Source organism: Oculina patagonica, chromosome 9 (assembly GCF_052425735.1).
Source record: "Oculina patagonica isolate OP01 chromosome 9, crgOcupat, whole genome shotgun sequence".
Taxonomy (NCBI): domain Eukaryota; kingdom Metazoa; phylum Cnidaria; class Anthozoa; order Scleractinia; family Oculinidae; genus Oculina; species Oculina patagonica.
Window position 1 is genome coordinate 8,771,115 of NC_135766.1, and position 19,651 is coordinate 8,790,765.

At 39.2% G+C, this 19,651-nt stretch overlaps 2 protein-coding genes and 1 pseudogene across 3 annotated transcripts; 1 reads left to right on the forward strand and 2 right to left on the reverse strand.

The window, feature by feature from the left end:
- Positions 1–973: 973 nt before the first annotated feature.
- Positions 974–4,790, reverse strand: LOC144664923 (failed axon connections homolog; annotated as a pseudogene). The gene is made up of 2 exons (XR_013572878.1): positions 4,349–4,790; positions 974–1,601 (listed from the first exon to the last, which is right to left on the reverse strand). The product of XR_013572878.1 is annotated as a failed axon connections homolog (transcript).
- A 707-nt stretch (positions 4,791–5,497) lies between these two features.
- LOC144665775 (failed axon connections homolog) lies at positions 5,498–7,332 on the reverse strand. The gene is made up of 2 exons (XM_078527069.1): positions 6,671–7,332; positions 5,498–6,076 (listed from the first exon to the last, which is right to left on the reverse strand). Exons 1-2 carry the CDS (start codon positions 7,012–7,014, stop codon positions 5,638–5,640), a joined length of 783 nt encoding a protein of 260 aa, XP_078383195.1. The 5' UTR covers positions 7,015–7,332; the 3' UTR covers positions 5,498–5,637.
- Positions 7,333–11,890: 4,558 nt separating this feature from the next.
- Positions 11,891–15,701, forward strand: LOC144664924 (uncharacterized). The gene is made up of 2 exons (XM_078526123.1): positions 11,891–12,610; positions 15,621–15,701. Exons 1-2 carry the CDS (start codon positions 11,891–11,893, stop codon positions 15,699–15,701), a joined length of 801 nt encoding a protein of 266 aa, XP_078382249.1.
- Positions 15,702–19,651: the final 3,950 nt, after the last annotated feature.

Below are 19,651 nucleotides of genomic sequence, written 5' to 3' on the forward strand. Positions count from 1 at the left end.
CTGTTAGCGAAAATTCTACGCCCAAGTTAGAAGCCATTTTAATTCATTTTGTGTTTTTAGAGCTCTTGGAAATATTTTGAATGAATAATAAACCAATTATTGAATTCGGCTTTCGTATGATATGAAGAATTATGCAGATTTTGGAGGGTGTTATCCACCCCCGCCTTCGGCTTCGTCGGATAACACCCTTCTCGATCTGCATAATTCTTGATATCATACTTTAATAGCCTCATCCAATAATTGCTTAATATTAGTAACAACACTCAGAAAAATTAAAAAGCTTATCGAGCTGAGCGAAAGTAAATTAAATTAATTAATTTTAAGAAGGTGGTTGGCAATAAAGCAAAAAAACAGGTAAGGGACCGTTCATTTTTTATGGGGTAGGGGGGGGGGGGGGGCTGGTGGGAATTTGATAGATAGTCACTGTTATATATAATGGTCCCCCTTTCTTCATCGAAAATTTTTGCCTGCCCCCCCCCCTCGAAATCAATTTTTTTTTCGATGCCCCCCCCCCCCAAAAAAAAAAAACAATAATCAAGTGAAATTAAAATATATCGAGCCTTTTGAATAAATAATTTATCAGTGTACGAAAAACACATCCCAAATAGCTGGCATTGCCTCAACTGTTTATTGTGGATGTCGTCTGTTAGTATGGGTTGTCTGCACTTGTAACCAATAAGCTGTTGGGTTCAGTTAATGGCATTTGGTACATAACAAAGTAGGGGGGTTCGGGGGCATGCTCCCCCGGGAAAAATTGAATTTTGAGAACCTCAGGAATGTTATTTTGGGCATTCTGGCAAATTTTTTTTACTCTTACAGAAGCCTCTTTACAACACTTAAAAGTACAATTATATTTAGTGACCCCCCCCCCCCCCTTACAGACAATATTTTTTTGGCTGGCCCCCCCTTTAAAGCCAAATTTTTTCGGATGGCCCCCCTCAAATCCCACCAGCCCCCCCTATCTCATAAAAAATGAACCGTCCCTAATGGAAAACGTTTATAGCTAACACAAACATTCTATAGCAAAATATATAAAAGCTAAATAAAGGAAATAAGTACTATTAAATATTAAATAACTACTAGGTGCCAGATGAACACTCATTAATGTTGGAAGTATTTCTGTAAGAAAGTATTTTTGTAAGTCTGAGAAAGTAAACAGGCCCCGTCTTCAACCAGATTTATGTTTATTTGAAATGATTTCATCCCAGTCTGGATAGTACAGTTCCTTCATTCTTTTGGCGTGCCTTTCAAGATTCTGTGCTTTAGTCTGAGTTAGCAAACCCAAAGGACACTCAGGACCCATATCCCAGATAAACGCAGCGATGAAAGCAAACAGTGCTGCGTCAGTTAGACAAGGCTTCTCTCCAAACAGGAATTTCTTCTGGCCCAAAATTTCCGACACCGCAAGCAAATCTTTCTCACCTATTCCATACACTTCTTGCTCCGAGTGCCGACCAATGCCGTGGCCCCACATATTTTTTCTGCAGCTCCTTTGTATCATATGAAATACCAGATATTTGACTGGAAAGGCGAGATGGCCAAACCACCTCTCTCTAAGAACCGGTGCATAGTCTGAACACCAACGGTAGTAAATCATGGTCCTGCGAACAGAAAGAAAAACAAAAGAGTATAGTTTGTTTTGATCGAGATCAGAGTCGTAAATGCACAATACATGTACTTTTAGGCTAGAAAAGCTGTCTGCAGGTACTCCATTACCCTGGGTATTAGAGGATTTTTAAGCGCGGAGGAACCGGAAACCGCGCATGAAAAGCCTCTGGCACCCAGGGTAGTACTTCATACGGAAACCATAGAATGACCACAATAACCCAGAAAAATTATTACAGTGAACACCGAAAATGGCCTGAGCTTTTCACGAACATTTCCGGAGATTTTCCGTGCATGTATTCCGAATATTCCCGTAGATACTGCTAATTAATATTATGTAACAACGATCTGTATTAGTAAGAAAACCCAAGAAATACCACAAATTTTCAAAAAGCCTGAATTCATGGATTGCAAATAGATAACAGTGGAGCCTCTAATAACGCCCAACTCTCTATAGCTATATCGGCCACATCCCCACAGAGACAAGGATTTTTCGTCCAAACCAAATTGAAACCTCCAAACTACAATGGCCACCTTTGCTATGGTGGCCGTTCTATAGAGACGTTCATTAAACTTTAAGGGTGTTTTTATCATCAGGTAAAGGTGACTAATTTCCAATGCGTTATGACTTAAACATTACAGGCGTTGACAGTGCAATTTTATCATGTCCATTTTTCTGGTTAAAAATCAAAATGACGTCTTCTTACTATAAGGTTCTGCATTATTTTTTTGTTTTTGTTTTTGTTTTTGTTTGCTTTTTATTGCCAATAACTTGGTTGTCTTTTTAATTTGAGACATAACATACAAAAATATTTTGAAAGAAGAAGCTTCACGCGGCGCACAACATATTAGCCTGACAAAAGTTCAAACAACGAAAGCGCAATAAGATTTCACGCGGAAACAACAGCCCATGACATTCATCCCAATTACGTGAAAATTTTAGAGAGAAATGTGAACAATAGGCGACAACACCTTTTCCTGGAAGCTCTACATTCTATCAGGGACATTAACTGTGTGAAGGAGCATGTACATTTTCCGCAAATATATTTAACATTGGGGGCATCCCTAGAGATCGGCGGCTTATAAAAATCTTATTATGCATAAACAGAACCGATTCAACTCTGATGAAGGTAGCAGAGAGCTAGCGAAAATTCAGTTTTTATACGTTTTTTAACATATTTTTTAAAGGTCAGTTACAAACCGCTGTTTTATAAAACACTTGAGTAGGTGTGTTTTTATCAAACACTGATCTCCCTAACAACAAGAAGCTTCAATTGGTAACCTATTAATCCATAATTTCTGTTCTTTATTTCTTGTGTTATGTGTAGTAAAATTAATCAATCAATCAATCAATCAATCAATCAATCAATCAGACAGTCAATCAATTAATGAATCAAGGAAACGAACACCCAATCATTCAATCAATCAACTAATTAATCAGTCAGTTAATCGCGAAATTCATCAGCCACTCAATCAATTATTATTATTATCAATCAATCAATCAATCGACGAATCAGTCAGTCAATCAATCAATCAGACAATCGATTAACACATTTAATTAATTTTCAACTTAACTGGCAATCTTTCATAAAGTCCCGTTAATGTGCTAAATCTAACGAAATTTGTTTAGCCTAACGTAACAGTAACAAACAGGGATAATTTTAAAACCTGGAATACAATCTAGTAATGAACTGTCGACATACCCCAACATGTGGAAATAATGACAATGTACTACAACCTTTAAAACTCACAAACAATGTCAAAGTCGCCACAATCAATATGCGAAGACAAAAATCGCCAAAACAAATAGCGACAAATAAAATTTGGATTCGAAAGTTAGACCATTTTTGACGGATCGACGGATTCCGTTAATAAATTAAGACGGATCGGCGATTTTGAATACCCCTTTAGTCAAACGATGATGTTTTTAAAAGTTTCCTATTTCAAAACTGTTCACAACAAACTCCTATTACTAAAACCTGTGGATGCCTCCGCAGCGATCCTTTTCACTGACAACAGCGACAAAAACGGACATTTACAATTGTTATTGTTTATTACTAGTTATGGGGTAGCAAAAATAGAGGTCTGGAACCGGTCCATGGGGGGGGGGGGGGGGGGGCACAGGTTTTGTCATCTTCATGTGTTCACGACCTGCTTGTGCCTTTTAAAGCGAAATTGTGCGTTAACTTTCTTCTTAATGAGATCAGCAATAGAACGTGCGGCGCTCACGAAACAAGAAAACTGTAAATTAATGTTTTAACTACTGGATACTGTAGTAAGTTGTGCGCGTACCATAATAATCGTACAGCCAAGAAAACATAGCCTGCGCCGCAGACGAAACTTAATCCTGATTTATTACTGGCCGGGGTTAGGTTACGTCTGCGACGCAGGCTAAGAAAACAGTGAAGCCTGAGAAGGCGCATAATTAACTTTAATCGCTTTCATGCATGGCTAATTTATGTAAAGCTCCTCTCACTTAATGAAACATTTCACCTGCACTGCTTTAGTTGGGTCATATCTTTCCATATGGTACGCAAAAAAGCAAAGTCTTTCTTTCCGGCTTAAGCCATCAGGAAGAAATAAATAAATCTCGAACTGTACTGCCTATCGAAATTGACCCTTGTCATGGTCTGTGCTGCTGCGTGACAGTCATTGAAAGGGCTAATTAATTCTGGAACCATGCACGAAACCTAAAACAACATAACTAGCAATACAACAGCTAATATGAGATGAGTACACTTACCAATAAGTATTTTCTTCCAACATTGTACGAATGCTGTGAGCAATGGCTTTTTCTGTGGCACTCAAATAAGAATCGATATCCACTTGGAATTCTTTCTTCAAAAACTCAATGCAGAAATTTGAACTAAGCGATTTCTTGCCCGTTGAACGCGATCCACGGCTTTTTTTCCCTTCTTAGAATTAACCTTGAAGCCATACTCATTTTCGTACGGGATCTTTGTCATTCGAAGGAAAGTTTCCAACTTTAAACATGGCGGACTAGCGCTCAGGACCACATCGGATGGACCGGGCTGATGTAAGACAACTGTACCAGGCTTGGCGGGTCTCTTGCTCTTTTTCTCCTTTGAAATCTCTTCACGAGGAGATAGATAACAAGAAATGCAACAGCAGCGATGCCAGAATACAGAACAGAAGTTGAAATCTTCATGGTTACTTGTTACGATTTATGAGCACGCGTAGAGTCGGGACTCGGGAGGAATGTTCGCACGTACTTGTCACGCAACAACAGAACAATTCACCACATCATGTAGTGTTTCGAAGTGTCTTGTGACTCTTGAGGTAAACAAACTACGAATGTTCGGACATCCGCCGAACATACTTTGCACAATAGGTAGTGTACAAGCAGAAAGGTCAGGACAAAAAGATGTGCTTATTGTGCTTGTAAAAACGATTCCCGATATATCCTGAATCCTGGGTAAGAAATTAAACCTAAACGGCAATTAAGTCAAGTTCTTCCACTCTTTTAAACACACCATGAAAAACGTAAAACGTACTCAGACGCCTGCTACGCAGGCTAGCAGGTGGCGGGGTTTAGAGTTTGAGCCCGAGACCACCGGATAACAATACTATCGCCCGAAACCACTCGGCTACGCGGGCTTGGTAAATAGACAAGTCAGGGCTAATTTCGGAACCGCTAAGTCTGCTTTTGACACATCGATAAACATGAAGGGGAATCTAGGAGTGGACGTTGGGGACTCACCTGTAGCCTAAAATTAGGCCTTTTGGTAGTTGAACCCGATACAAAACATACGTTTAATAAAAAGCTGTGGCCTACTGTATTTCAAAACATTAAAAAATTAGCTATTAAAGTAATGGGAGAGAAATTATAAAAGTAATAGGAGAGAAAGACGTGCATATGCATTTTTTTTAATGTTTGATATCACCTTTGTGCATAATAAATATATAAACATCTTTAAATCAGTTTATCATTAGATATATGAATAAATAAACTAAAATAAATAATTTGCATCTGTTTACCGAAGCATGAATGAAAAGACGTCAATAACGGTATCAAGATTTATATTTCTTCGAAATTAATTTGTTCCAGTCTGGGTAATAGAGTTCCTTCATTCTGCGAGCGTGCTCATTAAGATTTTTAGCTTTGGACTTTATGAGTTCATCAAATGGACTTTCTGGACAATCCCAGGCAGATGCAGCGATGAAAGCAAACAGTGAAACGTCTGCTAGACTAGGCTTCTCTCCAAACAGGAATTTCTTCTGGCCTAAAATTTCCGATACCGCAAGCAAATCTCTCTCGGCTATTCCATACAGATCTTGCTCCGAGTGTCGGCCAATTCCTTGGGACGATAGATCCCTTCTGATCTTACGCTTTATGCGGTACACCACCAGATGTTTTAGTGGAAAGAAAAGATGGCCAAACAGTTTTGCGAACAACTTCTTCCGTATGCCCGCTCCATAGTCAGACAACCAGCGGCAGTAAACAAGGGCCCTGTGAACGAAAGTTAAAACAGAAAGGTAATTCAGAGAGAATCATCGATCACTAGCAAAGCAATGCCAACAACCATTGAACCTTATCAACATTCAACTTTACATGTGACTGAAGATTTCAAAGAAACTTTTCTACGTTATTTTGAACAAAAGTGCAGAAAAATCTCCACTATAGAAGTATACATAAATGACGGGTCTAAAAAGGCCGGAAATGATGTCATTGTTCACGTATGACCTCATTTCCCGTGTTTCGTGACAGCATTTCAGTTACATGAAGACAACGAGCTGAACTGAGAAGAAAGAATATTGCTACTGAGACGTCTTTAGTGAAAACTTCTTTTAACAAGTCGAGGATAATTTAGTTCCAAGTTGCGCGTAGAGTAGAGTGCGTGACGCTAAATTTCTTCACTTGCATAAACAGACTAGAAGTCAGATTAGTACTACTTATTGATCGATAAGAATCAGTTATATAACATTAGTTTTAAACAAATGACGGCCAACACATAAAAGCCGGTACCTCCAATAATAGTTGGGGCGGCTGTGTGTACCCGGCAACCCGCGGGATAATTCGGGAAATTACTGTATATTCACCTACCAATAAGTGTTTTCCTCCAACATGGTGCGAATGCTGTGAGCAATGGCTTTTTTTGTGGCGCTCAAATGACAGTCAATATCCACTTGGAATTCTTTCTTCAGAAACTGGATACAGAAGTTAGAATCAGCGATTTCTTGGCCATTGAACTCGATCCACGGCATTTTCCCCTTCTTGGAAAACTTTAAACGATAATCATTTTCGTACGGGATCTTTGCCATCCGAAGAAAAGTTTCCAACTTCAAACATGGCGGAGAACCGTTCACTGATAAATCAGTTGGAGCGAACTGATGTAGGATGACTGTACCACGCTTGGCGGGTTTCTTGCTCTTTTTTAATATCTGCATAGCTAAAATTTTGGAGACTTTTCTCACGCACTGCTCAAACTTCAGAACTCGGCTTCTACTCAACTCTTAGAGCTAGAACTGTCCAGCAACTCTTTTTATTGCGGATATCGAAGTCCATTTATGGAATATCCGCTGGGTAAACAGCTACGTGATGAGCAGAACATCTGTCAGAGTTCCCTTGACATGACCACAGTTGGGTGTTGTTATCATAAACAGGAAGGCATAACATTACACACCGCCTGGCTCTGAAGTCACGGAACGTATTACCGACAAACATAACAGAACGTTCACTGAAACGACAGAACGTTATGATTTACACTTAGCTATCACTGTCTATGAAAAAAAAAAACACCGTCTGTTTTCAGACAGTGAAAACAGAATTCCCGCGTGACGGGAGTAGGGTGCGTCACGAGCAAAAGAATCAGTTAAAGCATGATCGCCAAGGGATTAAAAAGGACGACAAATGACTTCTTGTATCTTGCTGGCTAATTCCCTCACGATAACACGCTCTGATCGAACAGTTTAACCCCAAGCTGAAAAAAAACGTCCACTTTAAAAGCAATTAGTAAACCCATCATCGCCTTTAAATCCGCGGGAAATTATGCGGAAGATAAATACCGCAGGCGTAACCGGAAGTTACTTGTAGCGCACTGAAGGTTCTGACCCTGGTTATTTCACGTACTGTCGCAGATGACAGTTCCGCGAACTTCAACATCATTTGGCTTGAAGCGGACTTTACCTTACAATTACCGTTGCCAGATATCAATAGCAATTATATTTTGCTGTTTTAATTTAAGCTAAATCTTTTCACTTCGATATCGTACAGCAAATGCGATCCAGTGATAATTGTTAGTTGCGTAACATTTTTTGTCGCACATGGGAGTTCCGTATTGTACGCGCTTACTCGAACAATAACAATTTCCCATTTAGAAGATGTTCGTTATTCGCCATATATATATATATATATATATACTGCAACATTCACAACCAGAGGAAATGGCATCAAGAATCCGTCCTTTTTTAGTCATTCTTAAATTATGCTGCCACACTTCCACGCAGTTACACCAAGGTTAGGTGGTCGCAAAGAAAAGTTGTACTAAATGAAGACCAATGAAAGAACGGAAAATGTCAATGACATGAGTCTCATCTTAACGTTTTTTTTTTATTATTTATTGGCGCATGATAAGTGAAAAGGCTTCTGTAATCGCCCCCTGTAAACGTCTGTCCTTGAACATCTTTGAAACAGGAACACAGAATCTCATGGCCGCTAAGTAAACTACGTAAGATGTATTTCCGGTCCCTCCTATGACTGAGCTGAGCTGCATCTCGCTTCCGAAACGTAATTGGAGTAGTTTTAAGAGGTTCTTCTTTAAAATAACCTTTCTGTAATGGATGATTAAAAAGGGGAGTCAAGAATGTCTAATTGTAACTCCGTGAGCTCATTTAGTCTAAATTCAATGGACACTCTGCCACACTCGCGTGTTACTGTCTAAATTGATATCCACGTTTTCTGTACCTTTAAATGCATCTTCTTAAGTTGTACTCCCCAAAATCCCCGGCTTATTTGTAGACGGTGGAAACTAATGCTGGAATTTGTGGAACATTTTCCTCCTTGCGCATGTCTAGAGGGAATTAAATCGCTGTGTAAGTAGCTCAGTGTGTCGGGCTTTAACCAGTCCTGAGCCAGCCTTGATCTTGTGCGGTCGCGCAAGGTGCGCTTGGCGTTGTGAGACTACCTGTTTCCCGCCTAAACCGTTGAAATGCAACGACGCCTCTTCAGTATGGTGTAAAGCATGACTGGGCGGCTAGGAAAATGTCCATGTTGTTTATCAGTCGTTAGTCATGGCCACGCATCGTTTGGTAACTAAGATTTTTCATAATTTGAGGTGGGTCTTCATTTAAAACTAAAAGAAAAAATGTATTTTAGGTTATGTAGGCGATGTGGTTCATACACAAACCTTGGTTACGGTTTTCGCTCTGGCTGTGACGCATAACATGTAAAGTCGATGATTACATTTTCGTCCTTTTCATAACTTTTAAAGATATAACTATTAAATTCATAATATTGTTAATATTTATGTGCAACGGTCATTCAATTAAACGCAATAGCTATTTCTTCTGGCATTTGTTGGTTAATACAAGACCATGTTTTTCCCTTTAAAAATGAAATAAACTAAAACTAAAAACTAAAGCTATTAGGTTTCATACCCCAGATGATATTCACGGAACTACTTACAAATCAAGTACAAGTGTGAATAATGAATATATTAAATACTACTTATTAACCGAGGGTGAGGTCATTACAGGGGAATCTCAGACCGAGGCCTTGATGTATTGACCGAGCGATAGCGAGGTCAATACATCAAGGCCGAGGTCTGAGATTCCCCTGTAATGACCGAACGGACGAGGTTAATTGCGTTCGACGAAGGAGAGCGCAAGCCTAATTCTGTTTTGCGTCCTGTGTCTTTTGAGTTGGTAGGCTTGTGCACTGTTATGCGGAATGAATCGAGCCGTAATGCGCGCACTGGTGTATGGACTCCAAATTGGCCGCCCCGATAGATTTTTGCAGGGGCAAGTCTCGGCCGGGAAACTCACTCAGGTGCGACGATATTTTAGTCTCGTTTTCGCATTGAATCGTCCCTTTTGTCGTCTTTGGTCGCTGTTCTGCACGCGTGCTTCACGAATTCGCTAGAACATTTCGTTTGGTCGCTAGATTGTGTACTTAGTAAAACTGTTTACTTTCGTTCTCGTACAAGAATCGCCTCTTCTGTCGTCTTTGGTCGCTACTGCGACCAAAACTGACCGTTGCTTGTGGTCAAAAAGCAAATGTTCTGAGTTGTATAGCTCAGCGGCCATTGTGCCACTTGATCATTGCTTGTGATCAAATAACAAACTTTCCGAGTTATGTAGCTCGGCGGCTGTTGAGCCACTTGATCATTACTTGTGATCAGAACACGGCGTTATCGAGTGATGAGGCTCGCATTTGCGTTTAACATTTGCACGGTGTAGACGACATCAGAGCAGATGAAGCGATCGAATACAACCGAACCAATGTTCAGTCAGATGAAGCGATCGAATACAACCGAACCATTGTTCAGTCGAGTAAATGCGGCACCAAAAGCATTCTTTTGTATAACGTGATCAAATCACGTCGTGCACAGAGTTCTGTCCAGACTTCGATAAATGATACCCACAATAATTATGATAGTAAGCTTATAAAGAGATATGAAAGAGATGTCCGTGTTGTAGCTGGAAAGAATGGCGATAGGAGTTGTTCTGTTGCTATGATCTCTACAAATGCTGAGAAATCTCAGGCTGTGAAAAAAGCAATTGCAAAAAGCAACAGGAAACGAGACAGAGAACCATCTCGAATTTCTGTTCGTAGAGTTACTAAAGTGCTTAAAAGAAAGAAATACAGAATTAGACTTAAAAAACTACTGAAACATATTAAAAATGGACCTGTAACCAGGTGGTTGATTCATTAAGAAATAAAAACGTTACTCTGGTTAAAAATTTTGTAGTAAAATGTTCGTAAAATATCTACAATGTCCCAACGTTTCGGCTTAAACTAAAGCCTTCATCAGGGGAAAGTGATAAGTGAATACAAAAAGCACGTTCTTATATAATATGCAAATCGAGAGCTAATGTTTGTCCCTAAAGGCTAAATTTAGAAATTCGTGCGGTAAATGCATGCCGTCATCGCGGTTTAGCGGATTATTACAAGTGTTAATTTCCCAAGCCTCCAGAATACGTCTTTTGCGCCAATTTGTGCTTGTACGTAAGATCTTTGACGATTCCCACGAGATAGTGTGGCCAGAATGAAAACAATGTTCCGCTAAAGCTGACTTGTGTGAGTGTTTGTTTTCAACTGCTTTTTGATGCTCTTTGAGTCGGGTGGAAAATTTTCGTTTCGTTTCTCCGATGTAGCTTTTGTCACAAACTTGGCAGGGAATTGAATAAATTGCGCCACGAGTCTGATCTTTTGGCAATGGATCTTTCGGTTTTGGAAACAAATTGCCGATGGTTTGGTGTGGTTTTAAAGCGACTTTGATATTATAATTGCTTAAAATTCGCTTGATTGGTTCCGTAGTACCCTTGATGTACGGCAGAATGCAGAAACCTTTTTTGTCATCCGGTGCAGTTGCAGGCGTTTGTTGAGAAGGTCGTTTCGGTTTGCTTACATCAATCACAAAGCGCTTAGGGTAGCCATTCGCCCTGAGTGCCGCAGTCACATGTTGCATTTCCTTTGACTGTTGATCAACAGAAGATGGAATAGTTTTTGCACGATCAGTCAAAGACTTGACCACAGCCCTTTTGTGAGCAGCCGGATGGTGGGAGTCAAACGAGAGATATCTTTCTGTGTGTGTCGGTTTGCGATAGACTTTAGTGGAGAGTTGGCCATCGTCTTGTCGACAGACAGTGACGTCAAGAAAGGATATTTTCCGTTCTGTTTCTCTTTCAACCGTAAATTGGATAGATGGCTCGATACTGTTCAAATGATTCTGTAAGGTTAGCACCAGGTTGGATTTAACAGCGGCACATACATCATCTACATATCGTTTCCAAAAACACGGCTGGGAAAGGGAGGTGGATAGTGCTCGTTTTTCAAGGTCCTCCATGACCAGATTTGCCATAACAGCTGACACTGGAGAGCCCATGGCGGTTCCGAAGATCTGTTGGTAGTGATTGTTGTTGTACTTGAAGTTTGTTGTCGACAAACAAAAATCCAACAGATCGACAATGTCATTAACAGGTATGTACAGCCACTGTACCACCTCCAAACTTGCCACAAGCCGAGCTCAGAGCTTTACACAATCTCCGTAAAGACCAAGACCGACTCGTTATCCCTGCGGATAAGGGTAACTGTACCGTTGTCATGGATCGCAAGGATTACGACGACAAGGTGCAGCAAATGCTCAATGACCAAAGAACTTACAAGGTGTTAGATAAAGACCCTACACAGCGAACGGAGAGGAAGCTCAATGAAAAATTGGCCAACCTTAAACGAGAAAACAAGATCAGTGACAGCCTTTACAAGAAACTTCGCAGTTCTGACGGACTGCCTCCTCGCTTTTATGGTCTACCAAAGATTCATAAGCCTGGTTTCCCCTTAAGACCTATTGTTTCGTTCATAGACTCTCCAACTTACATATTATCGAAACATTTGGCGCAGATCCTGAGTCCTCTGATGGGCAACACAGATTTCACGGTCAAGAACAGTGTGGAATTTTGTGAACAGATGAAAAATGTCTCACTCAAAGAAGATGAAGAGCTGGTGTCGTTTGACGTTGTTTCTTTATTTACATCCATTCCGGTGGAACTCGCCATTCAAGTTGCTAAAGATTTGCTTTCCAATGATGTCACCTTGCAGGATAGATCCACCATACCTGTTAATGACATTGTCGATCTGTTGGATTTTTGTTTGTCGACAACAAACTTCAAGTACAACAACAATCACTACCAACAGATCTTCGGAACCGCCATGGGCTCTCCAGTGTCAGCTGTTATGGCAAATCTGGTCATGGAGGACCTTGAAAAACGAGCACTATCCACCTCCCTTTCCCAGCCGTGTTTTTGGAAACGATATGTAGATGATGTATGTGCCGCTGTTAAATCCAACCTGGTGCTAACCTTACAGAATCATTTGAACAGTATCGAGCCATCTATCCAATTTACGGTTGAAAGAGAAACAGAACGGAAAATATCCTTTCTTGACGTCACTGTCTGTCGACAAGACGATGGCCAACTCTCCACTAAAGTCTATCGCAAACCGACACACACAGAAAGATATCTCTCGTTTGACTCCCACCATCCGGCTGCTCACAAAAGGGCTGTGGTCAAGTCTTTGACTGATCGTGCAAAAACTATTCCATCTTCTGTTGATCAACAGTCAAAGGAAATGCAACATGTGACTGCGGCACTCAGGGCGAATGGCTACCCTAAGCGCTTTGTGATTGATGTAAGCAAACCGAAACGACCTTCTCAACAAACGCCTGCAACTGCACCGGATGACAAAAAAGGTTTCTGCATTCTGCCGTACATCAAGGGTACTACGGAACCAATCAAGCGAATTTTAAGCAATTATAATATCAAAGTCGCTTTAAAACCACACCAAACCATCGGCAATTTGTTTCCAAAACCGAAAGATCCATTGCCAAAAGATCAGACTCGTGGCGCAATTTATTCAATTCCCTGCCAAGTTTGTGACAAAAGCTACATCGGAGAAACGAAACGAAAATTTTCCACCCGACTCAAAGAGCATCAAAAAGCAGTTGAAAACAAACACTCACACAAGTCAGCTTTAGCGGAACATTGTTTTCATTCTGGCCACACTATCTCGTGGGAATCGTCAAAGATCTTACGTACAAGCACAAATTGGCGCAAAAGACGTATTCTGGAGGCTTGGGAAATTAACACTTGTAATAATCCGCTAAACCGCGATGACGGCATGCATTTACCGCACGAATTTCTAAATTTAGCCTTTAGGGACAAACATTAGCTCTCGATTTGCATATTATATAAGAACGTGCTTTTTGTATTCACTTATCACTTTCCCCTGATGAAGGCTTTAGTTTAAGCCGAAACGTTGGGACATTGTAGATATTTTACGAACATTTTACTACAAAATTTTTAACCAGAGTAACGTTTTTATTTCTTAATGAATACTGAAACATAATTTCCCAAGCTCCTCACTTATTAGAAATGTTTGTAGCAATTACAAGAAACGGTTTATTTTGTGTAACTCTGAACATTTTTACAGTAAATATATATGTTTTTTCATAAACAAACAGAAAGAGAAAAAAGATACAAGTATTGCACTGGTAAACAGAAAGAGGTATCAATAGACCATTTGCATTATGACGTAAAAGCGCAAAGACTTCTGGTAGTTGTAGTTAAGTTCGCGGGAAATTTTGAAGCGTCATCAAGCCTGCTTGCCCAAGAAAATCGTGACGGAGGCAAAGAAAAATACTCTCACCGAAGAAGACTTCCCTGTGGCTTCATTTAAAGCGCAAAAAGCAACCTCTCAGTATAAAACCAAGTCCGTTAAAATGAAAAAAAGTTATGCAAGAAATTGTATATTTTCTGGGTTGCGTTTTGTAGTGAATTCAAGTTTTAACGAGTGTTTCCTTCACTCGAGTCCGCGCGGTAATTGAATTAAATTCCTAAAACTTTTGCTTGCCATGCATTTTCAATTAATAATATACAAAGGCGCAATATTTTACCCTTTCTAAACATGGGGGAGTACAGTACATGATGTCTATACTCGTAAAAATCGTTGAGGCTCACCTTTCGAGTCTCACAAGTAATCGTTCATCAACAAGATTATAGAAATAAAATTATATTTGCTCGCACGGCCCTCGCTTGGATTGAAACCACAACTGCTACTCGACGAGTTGACATTTCCAACACAAAAACAAGAAAACTTCTTTGTTAAAGAATATTGCAATTACAGTTCTAATTTGACGACAACAGAAATACAATTTTAAGATAAAAAACAAATAATCTGTATTCACCCGCACAGGGTAGTTTTGATTGATCAACTACTAGAAAATCCTTTATGATTGATTCATCGATGAAGCTCGATTGAACGAGGAAAATTATTTGACTCGTTTCTCTGTCTCACTGTAAAAATAAATTAAGCTGACCGTCCCGCCGAGCAAACATGATATATGGTAAATTTTCTACGCTTTCCAGTGAAGAATTAATTCACCTGCGATCGATGGAAGCGATCGTTTGTTGAACGTCTAAAAATAGATGCTAGATGATGAACAAAGTCAATGGCTTGCCTTGCTTTCACTTGATTCCACACAAATTTAGTTATATCCTAGAATCGTCCTTTCAAGCAATCTGTTTTCAGTGCGCGATGTTTTGAAGCTGTGATATTAGGCTGAAATTAATTACAAAGCGAAGTTGTCGGCCGTGATGAATGAATTTCTACCAAGTCAACTCCGCCACACAACGTACATATTAAACTTACTTGAACACGAACAACATTTGTCTGTCTTGGTTAAAACACAGAACTCAGTCATTTTTCATTCCAAAGCTATCATCCTGTTTTCTAAAATTTTGACAGGTAACTGAAAAAATAAATGAATAAACAAATTTCGAAGCGACAAGAGCGTAAAAGCAGCTCAACTTCAGATCAAAATAGACAAGAGCGTAAACTTTGCAGCTCAACTTCAGATCAAAATAAAAGTCCTGGATGTCCACCTTCGCGCTTGGCTGCCCTTAGCCAATCATAAGGCAGAAATGGTTTTTTCCCGCGAACTTAACTACAACTACCAGAAGTCTTTGCGCTTTTACGTCATAATGCAAATGGTCTATTGACATGCTTCAAACAAAGTCTGACTTCAGTCACAATAGCGCTTTTGGTCACATTTTCCAAAGTTCAAATTGAAAAGGAGGTATGCTTCCTGCAAATGACAGTTGTAATTTGCCTTGGGTATCTCTTAATGAGAGACTTTCATTAATAAGTTTAATGCCTTATGATGTTGGTGGGAGTGGAGACTGTTTTTTTAGGTCAGTTTCACACCAATTGTATGGAACTGCAGAGTTGAATTTTCAAATTCGTGCTGCTGATATTAGGCACTTGAATAATCATCCAGAATCTTATGTTGAGAACGTTTCTGACAATAGTTGGCAAGACTACATTGCCAGCAAATGTCAACACCAGGAACTTGGCGTGACAATGTAATTATCCAGGCAGTAAGTATTTTTAGTTGAAAGCAAATTCTGCAATATTAATTCATACTTCAATATATTGCTGTTTCAAGTTAAAAGTGCTTTCTATGGAATTCACATGTTGCTGTTTCAAATATAAAAGAATGTTGTCTGTAACCTAAAAGGAACAGTGCACAGCTGAGTTTAAAGGAACAACGTCACGGCTGGGCATGCGCATTGATGACCACTATTTCTGGCACATTTCGAAGCTGTCCGCCATCTTGATTTTAGATCGTGACTTTCAATTCGTGCAATTTACTCGTTAATACGCGTTATAATAACCATTATTTAAGCGATGGCGTGACATCGCTTTTATGCCATCGCACGATCGGTTCGTTTTGTCTGTTTGGCCCGATCGAACAGAAATCAAGTTTAACTTAACAAGAAATCGCCGCGTAAAACACAAAAGCAAAATACTTCTGTGCAGTTAGAATGGAAAACTACAATGTATGAACGAAAGAGACTTATGATATATGATGGAATCTATTAGATTGAGTAGACAGAAATTTCTAATTCTTAAAATACAAAGGGTCGCTGTGAGCAAGAGACCGTTTGACCATTTCGTTGTCTAACCCAAAACAAATTGCAACAAAAATAAAACATGCCTTATTCGACTTTGCATATATTGAGGAATAACATACTAAAAGTCACCGTGAATCGGAGTATTGGAACCTCGTCTTTTTTTGCGATATTTGAACTACAATGAAAGATGAGAAATTTAATTTATGCATAACTAATGTGATTTTTACAAGTAACATTGAAGGGTCCTTATCGAAAGAAATAATCAAGCTAGCAAAACCAAACAACGACAAGCCAACAAATCAGTTTACAACAAATGTAGCAGCTATTACTTTTCCTATTTATTGCGTGAAATGAAATTACTATTCTGCCCTTTTTGGTACCTTAGAGAACGTACTACCAGCGGCCGGATTCTGGCATAGATGCAAGTATAGTAACAACGTTCGCTAATCGGATATTTCATTAAAAAAGCTGAGTTTTCTTCAAAAATTAAAGATACTGAAAACTGATAAAGTATAATTATACCTTTTTGATGAAAGAATAAACGCTGGTCAAAAAAGTTACCGTCTGATAACTAGAATTGCGGCAAACAATTATGGCGGGAGTCTTGGATGAAACCCTTAACATAATCTGTCAGAAAACGTAATGCGTGAATTTGCTCCCCCAAAACCCTTTCTGCTTATTGGAAGGTGCCTATAATTCCAATAATCAACACTGATTGATCTTTGCAAAAGTCCCCCGAGTGACTGAGCCGTCACAGACGCCGGGGACACAACCCCGGCGTAACTATGGGCACGCCTCCATCTCTGCACTTAATTCTTTTACAAAAGGATGAACAAATTCTTTCAGGAGTAGCAGAATGATTTTGGACAAAAAAAAAGGGTTAAAACATTTGGAAAAAGTTTGGTAACAACCTGCAAATGACTTGATAAACATGATTTCAAACTTTGAATTCAAACAACAACAACAACAACAACAACTTTATTCACCCTAAATATTTACAAAAGAAAAAGACATATACATGGTATTAATAAATAATTAAGGGTCTGGTGGCCTGAAATAACTGAAGAGTTTAAAAGGGCAGGCAGCCAGTGACAAGTATGGTATCACTCTATTCACTCAATATTAGCATTTGTATACAGCCACGTCAAATGCTATACAGTTTTGTACGCCAATCGTCACATTTGTTCAACCACTGTGGTGGAAAGCATTAACTCATCAACAGACACGCCTTTTTCTCGCTGTTTTAAAATCCTTTTTAAAAAATAAAAAAATAAAACAAATATTTTAACAGGATTACCCATCAGTACTTTGGAGTACTGTTATCTTAGGGGTCCTGTAAGATATTAAAATTTTAAAAGATGACTTACAAAGTTTAAAAAAAGTTTAGAAATGTTAAAAAGACAACGGTTAAAAACAAATAAAAACTTATGAATAAAAATTACAAATAAAAATGTTTTATAACTTTTTGTTTAAAAAGAACTGGGTCTAGAGTTCAATTTTTTCATGTCCGACGGTAAACAATTAAAAACTGACGCTCCTAAAAACGAAAAACTCCGACGGCCAAACTCTAGCTTCATTCTCGGCAGGACATAAGCCATACCTTACTCATGCCATGTGCAACTAGGACACTGTATGTATGACGTTATTTTCAGTCGTTACTTTACATATGTTTCAAAAAATATGGCCCTGCCACTGTATTTTTGGATGGTTATCGAAGAAGACCAGCCACCAAATATGACTAACGATAAAAGGGTCATGATGTTAGATTCACTCGGAAAAGAGTGTATATTATAAAGAAAGATTTCCTTTCCAAAATGTCAAACAAGATAAGGTTCGTCGCGCTACTACCTCTGCATTTTAAACGGCATAGTAATGCCGTTATTACAGCAGGAGATTGACTCCCTGTTCTGTCTCTAAAATGATAAACCTGGAGAAAAGCTGGATGTCCTTCAAGTGAGGCACTTTCGCAGAAAAGTTTTACCCAGCATGCTACCCACACGTCGGGATATAATGCCTATTCGTAGCACAGCCTGAGGGTCTATCATCAAGTACAGCAGTTGAATGGAGTCAACAAGTGCACTGAGGATGGAAACCGATGGAAGGTAATTAAAGAAAGCATGGTTCCTGTGCAGTTGAACACGCAGTCACTTTAAGCGTACTTGTTAAAAGCAATCGAATGCAAAAGCAACTGGGGTACCAAACGGGTGCAGTGTATAAGCTTACTTTGCTCAGGTGTTGTTGTACAAAGTTGCACTGAGGATCTGTGAGACGTGAAAGTTCGAGCTCATTTCAGCTTATGTATTTGTTAATTAAGAAATGATCCTTTCCGTAAAAGCCACTGCAACAGCGTTAGGGCGGGCGGTTATGTCTGTTCAGAACATTCGATAATATTGGACCTAAAATCCTACATGTTTTCGTCAGTGATCACTTTTACCATTTAACTCGACTTGTTGCAGTACATTTTAGAGCAGGAGGGCATTTTGCGTGCGCATGCGTCGATATGGGCTAGTGCGCACGACAGAGAAGTTCTGCTATCGATTGTTTACATATTTTTCACAATTTATGGCCTAATTTTCAGCTCAAAATAAAAGGTGTTTTAAGTTTTATTTGCTGTATACGATACTAAGAGTCCTTGCTTTATCTTCTGACAACAACCAGCATACTTTGGTGTCGGCGTGCCGTTTATCTGATCGACTTTGGCTATGTGTATTAAACATTGCGCGTGGACAAAATGGCGACCGAATGTCGAGAACCGTAATACCTTGCCCATGTTTTTAATAGCTGGGAGATCTAAACGGACAAAACGCTACGGCTACTTAGTACTAAAATATAAAACAGCAGTTTTAACTTTACGATGTTATAATCAAGTATCTCGGGTTTGAGCGAGTGGTCATGATTTTGTTCAGATTTTTCATAAAACTGCAATTTCATCGTTCTCACGATGCAAAAATCTCAAAATCTAACCTTGATCTCCAGCGTCTACCGATGATAGATGGAGCCTGAAGTACTTGAACTATCGTCTAATGCTGCGAATGTAGCGTTAAAAAATGGTCTATTGTGGTAATTTTTAGCTTTCTTTAACGTACGTTCTCGCTGGTTTATTCTAACAGAGAAACTATCGTTTGTGATTATTTCCTTAAACTTAAGCATTAGTCAAAATAACTTCACATTTCGATGTACCACAATTATTCCGTTGAACAAGAAAAGAATTACTGAGATCGGTCTTAATTTTAAAGTGTTATGGTAATTCTTTGCTGGTAGACTATTTGTTTACATTTTACTATGTTAATTAGTACATTTTTGGCTCCTTTAACAAAATCTAGCCTTGATCACCAGTCAAAAAATAGCATGAAACAAACAAGCGATATATATATTTTTCAGAAACGTTCTAATA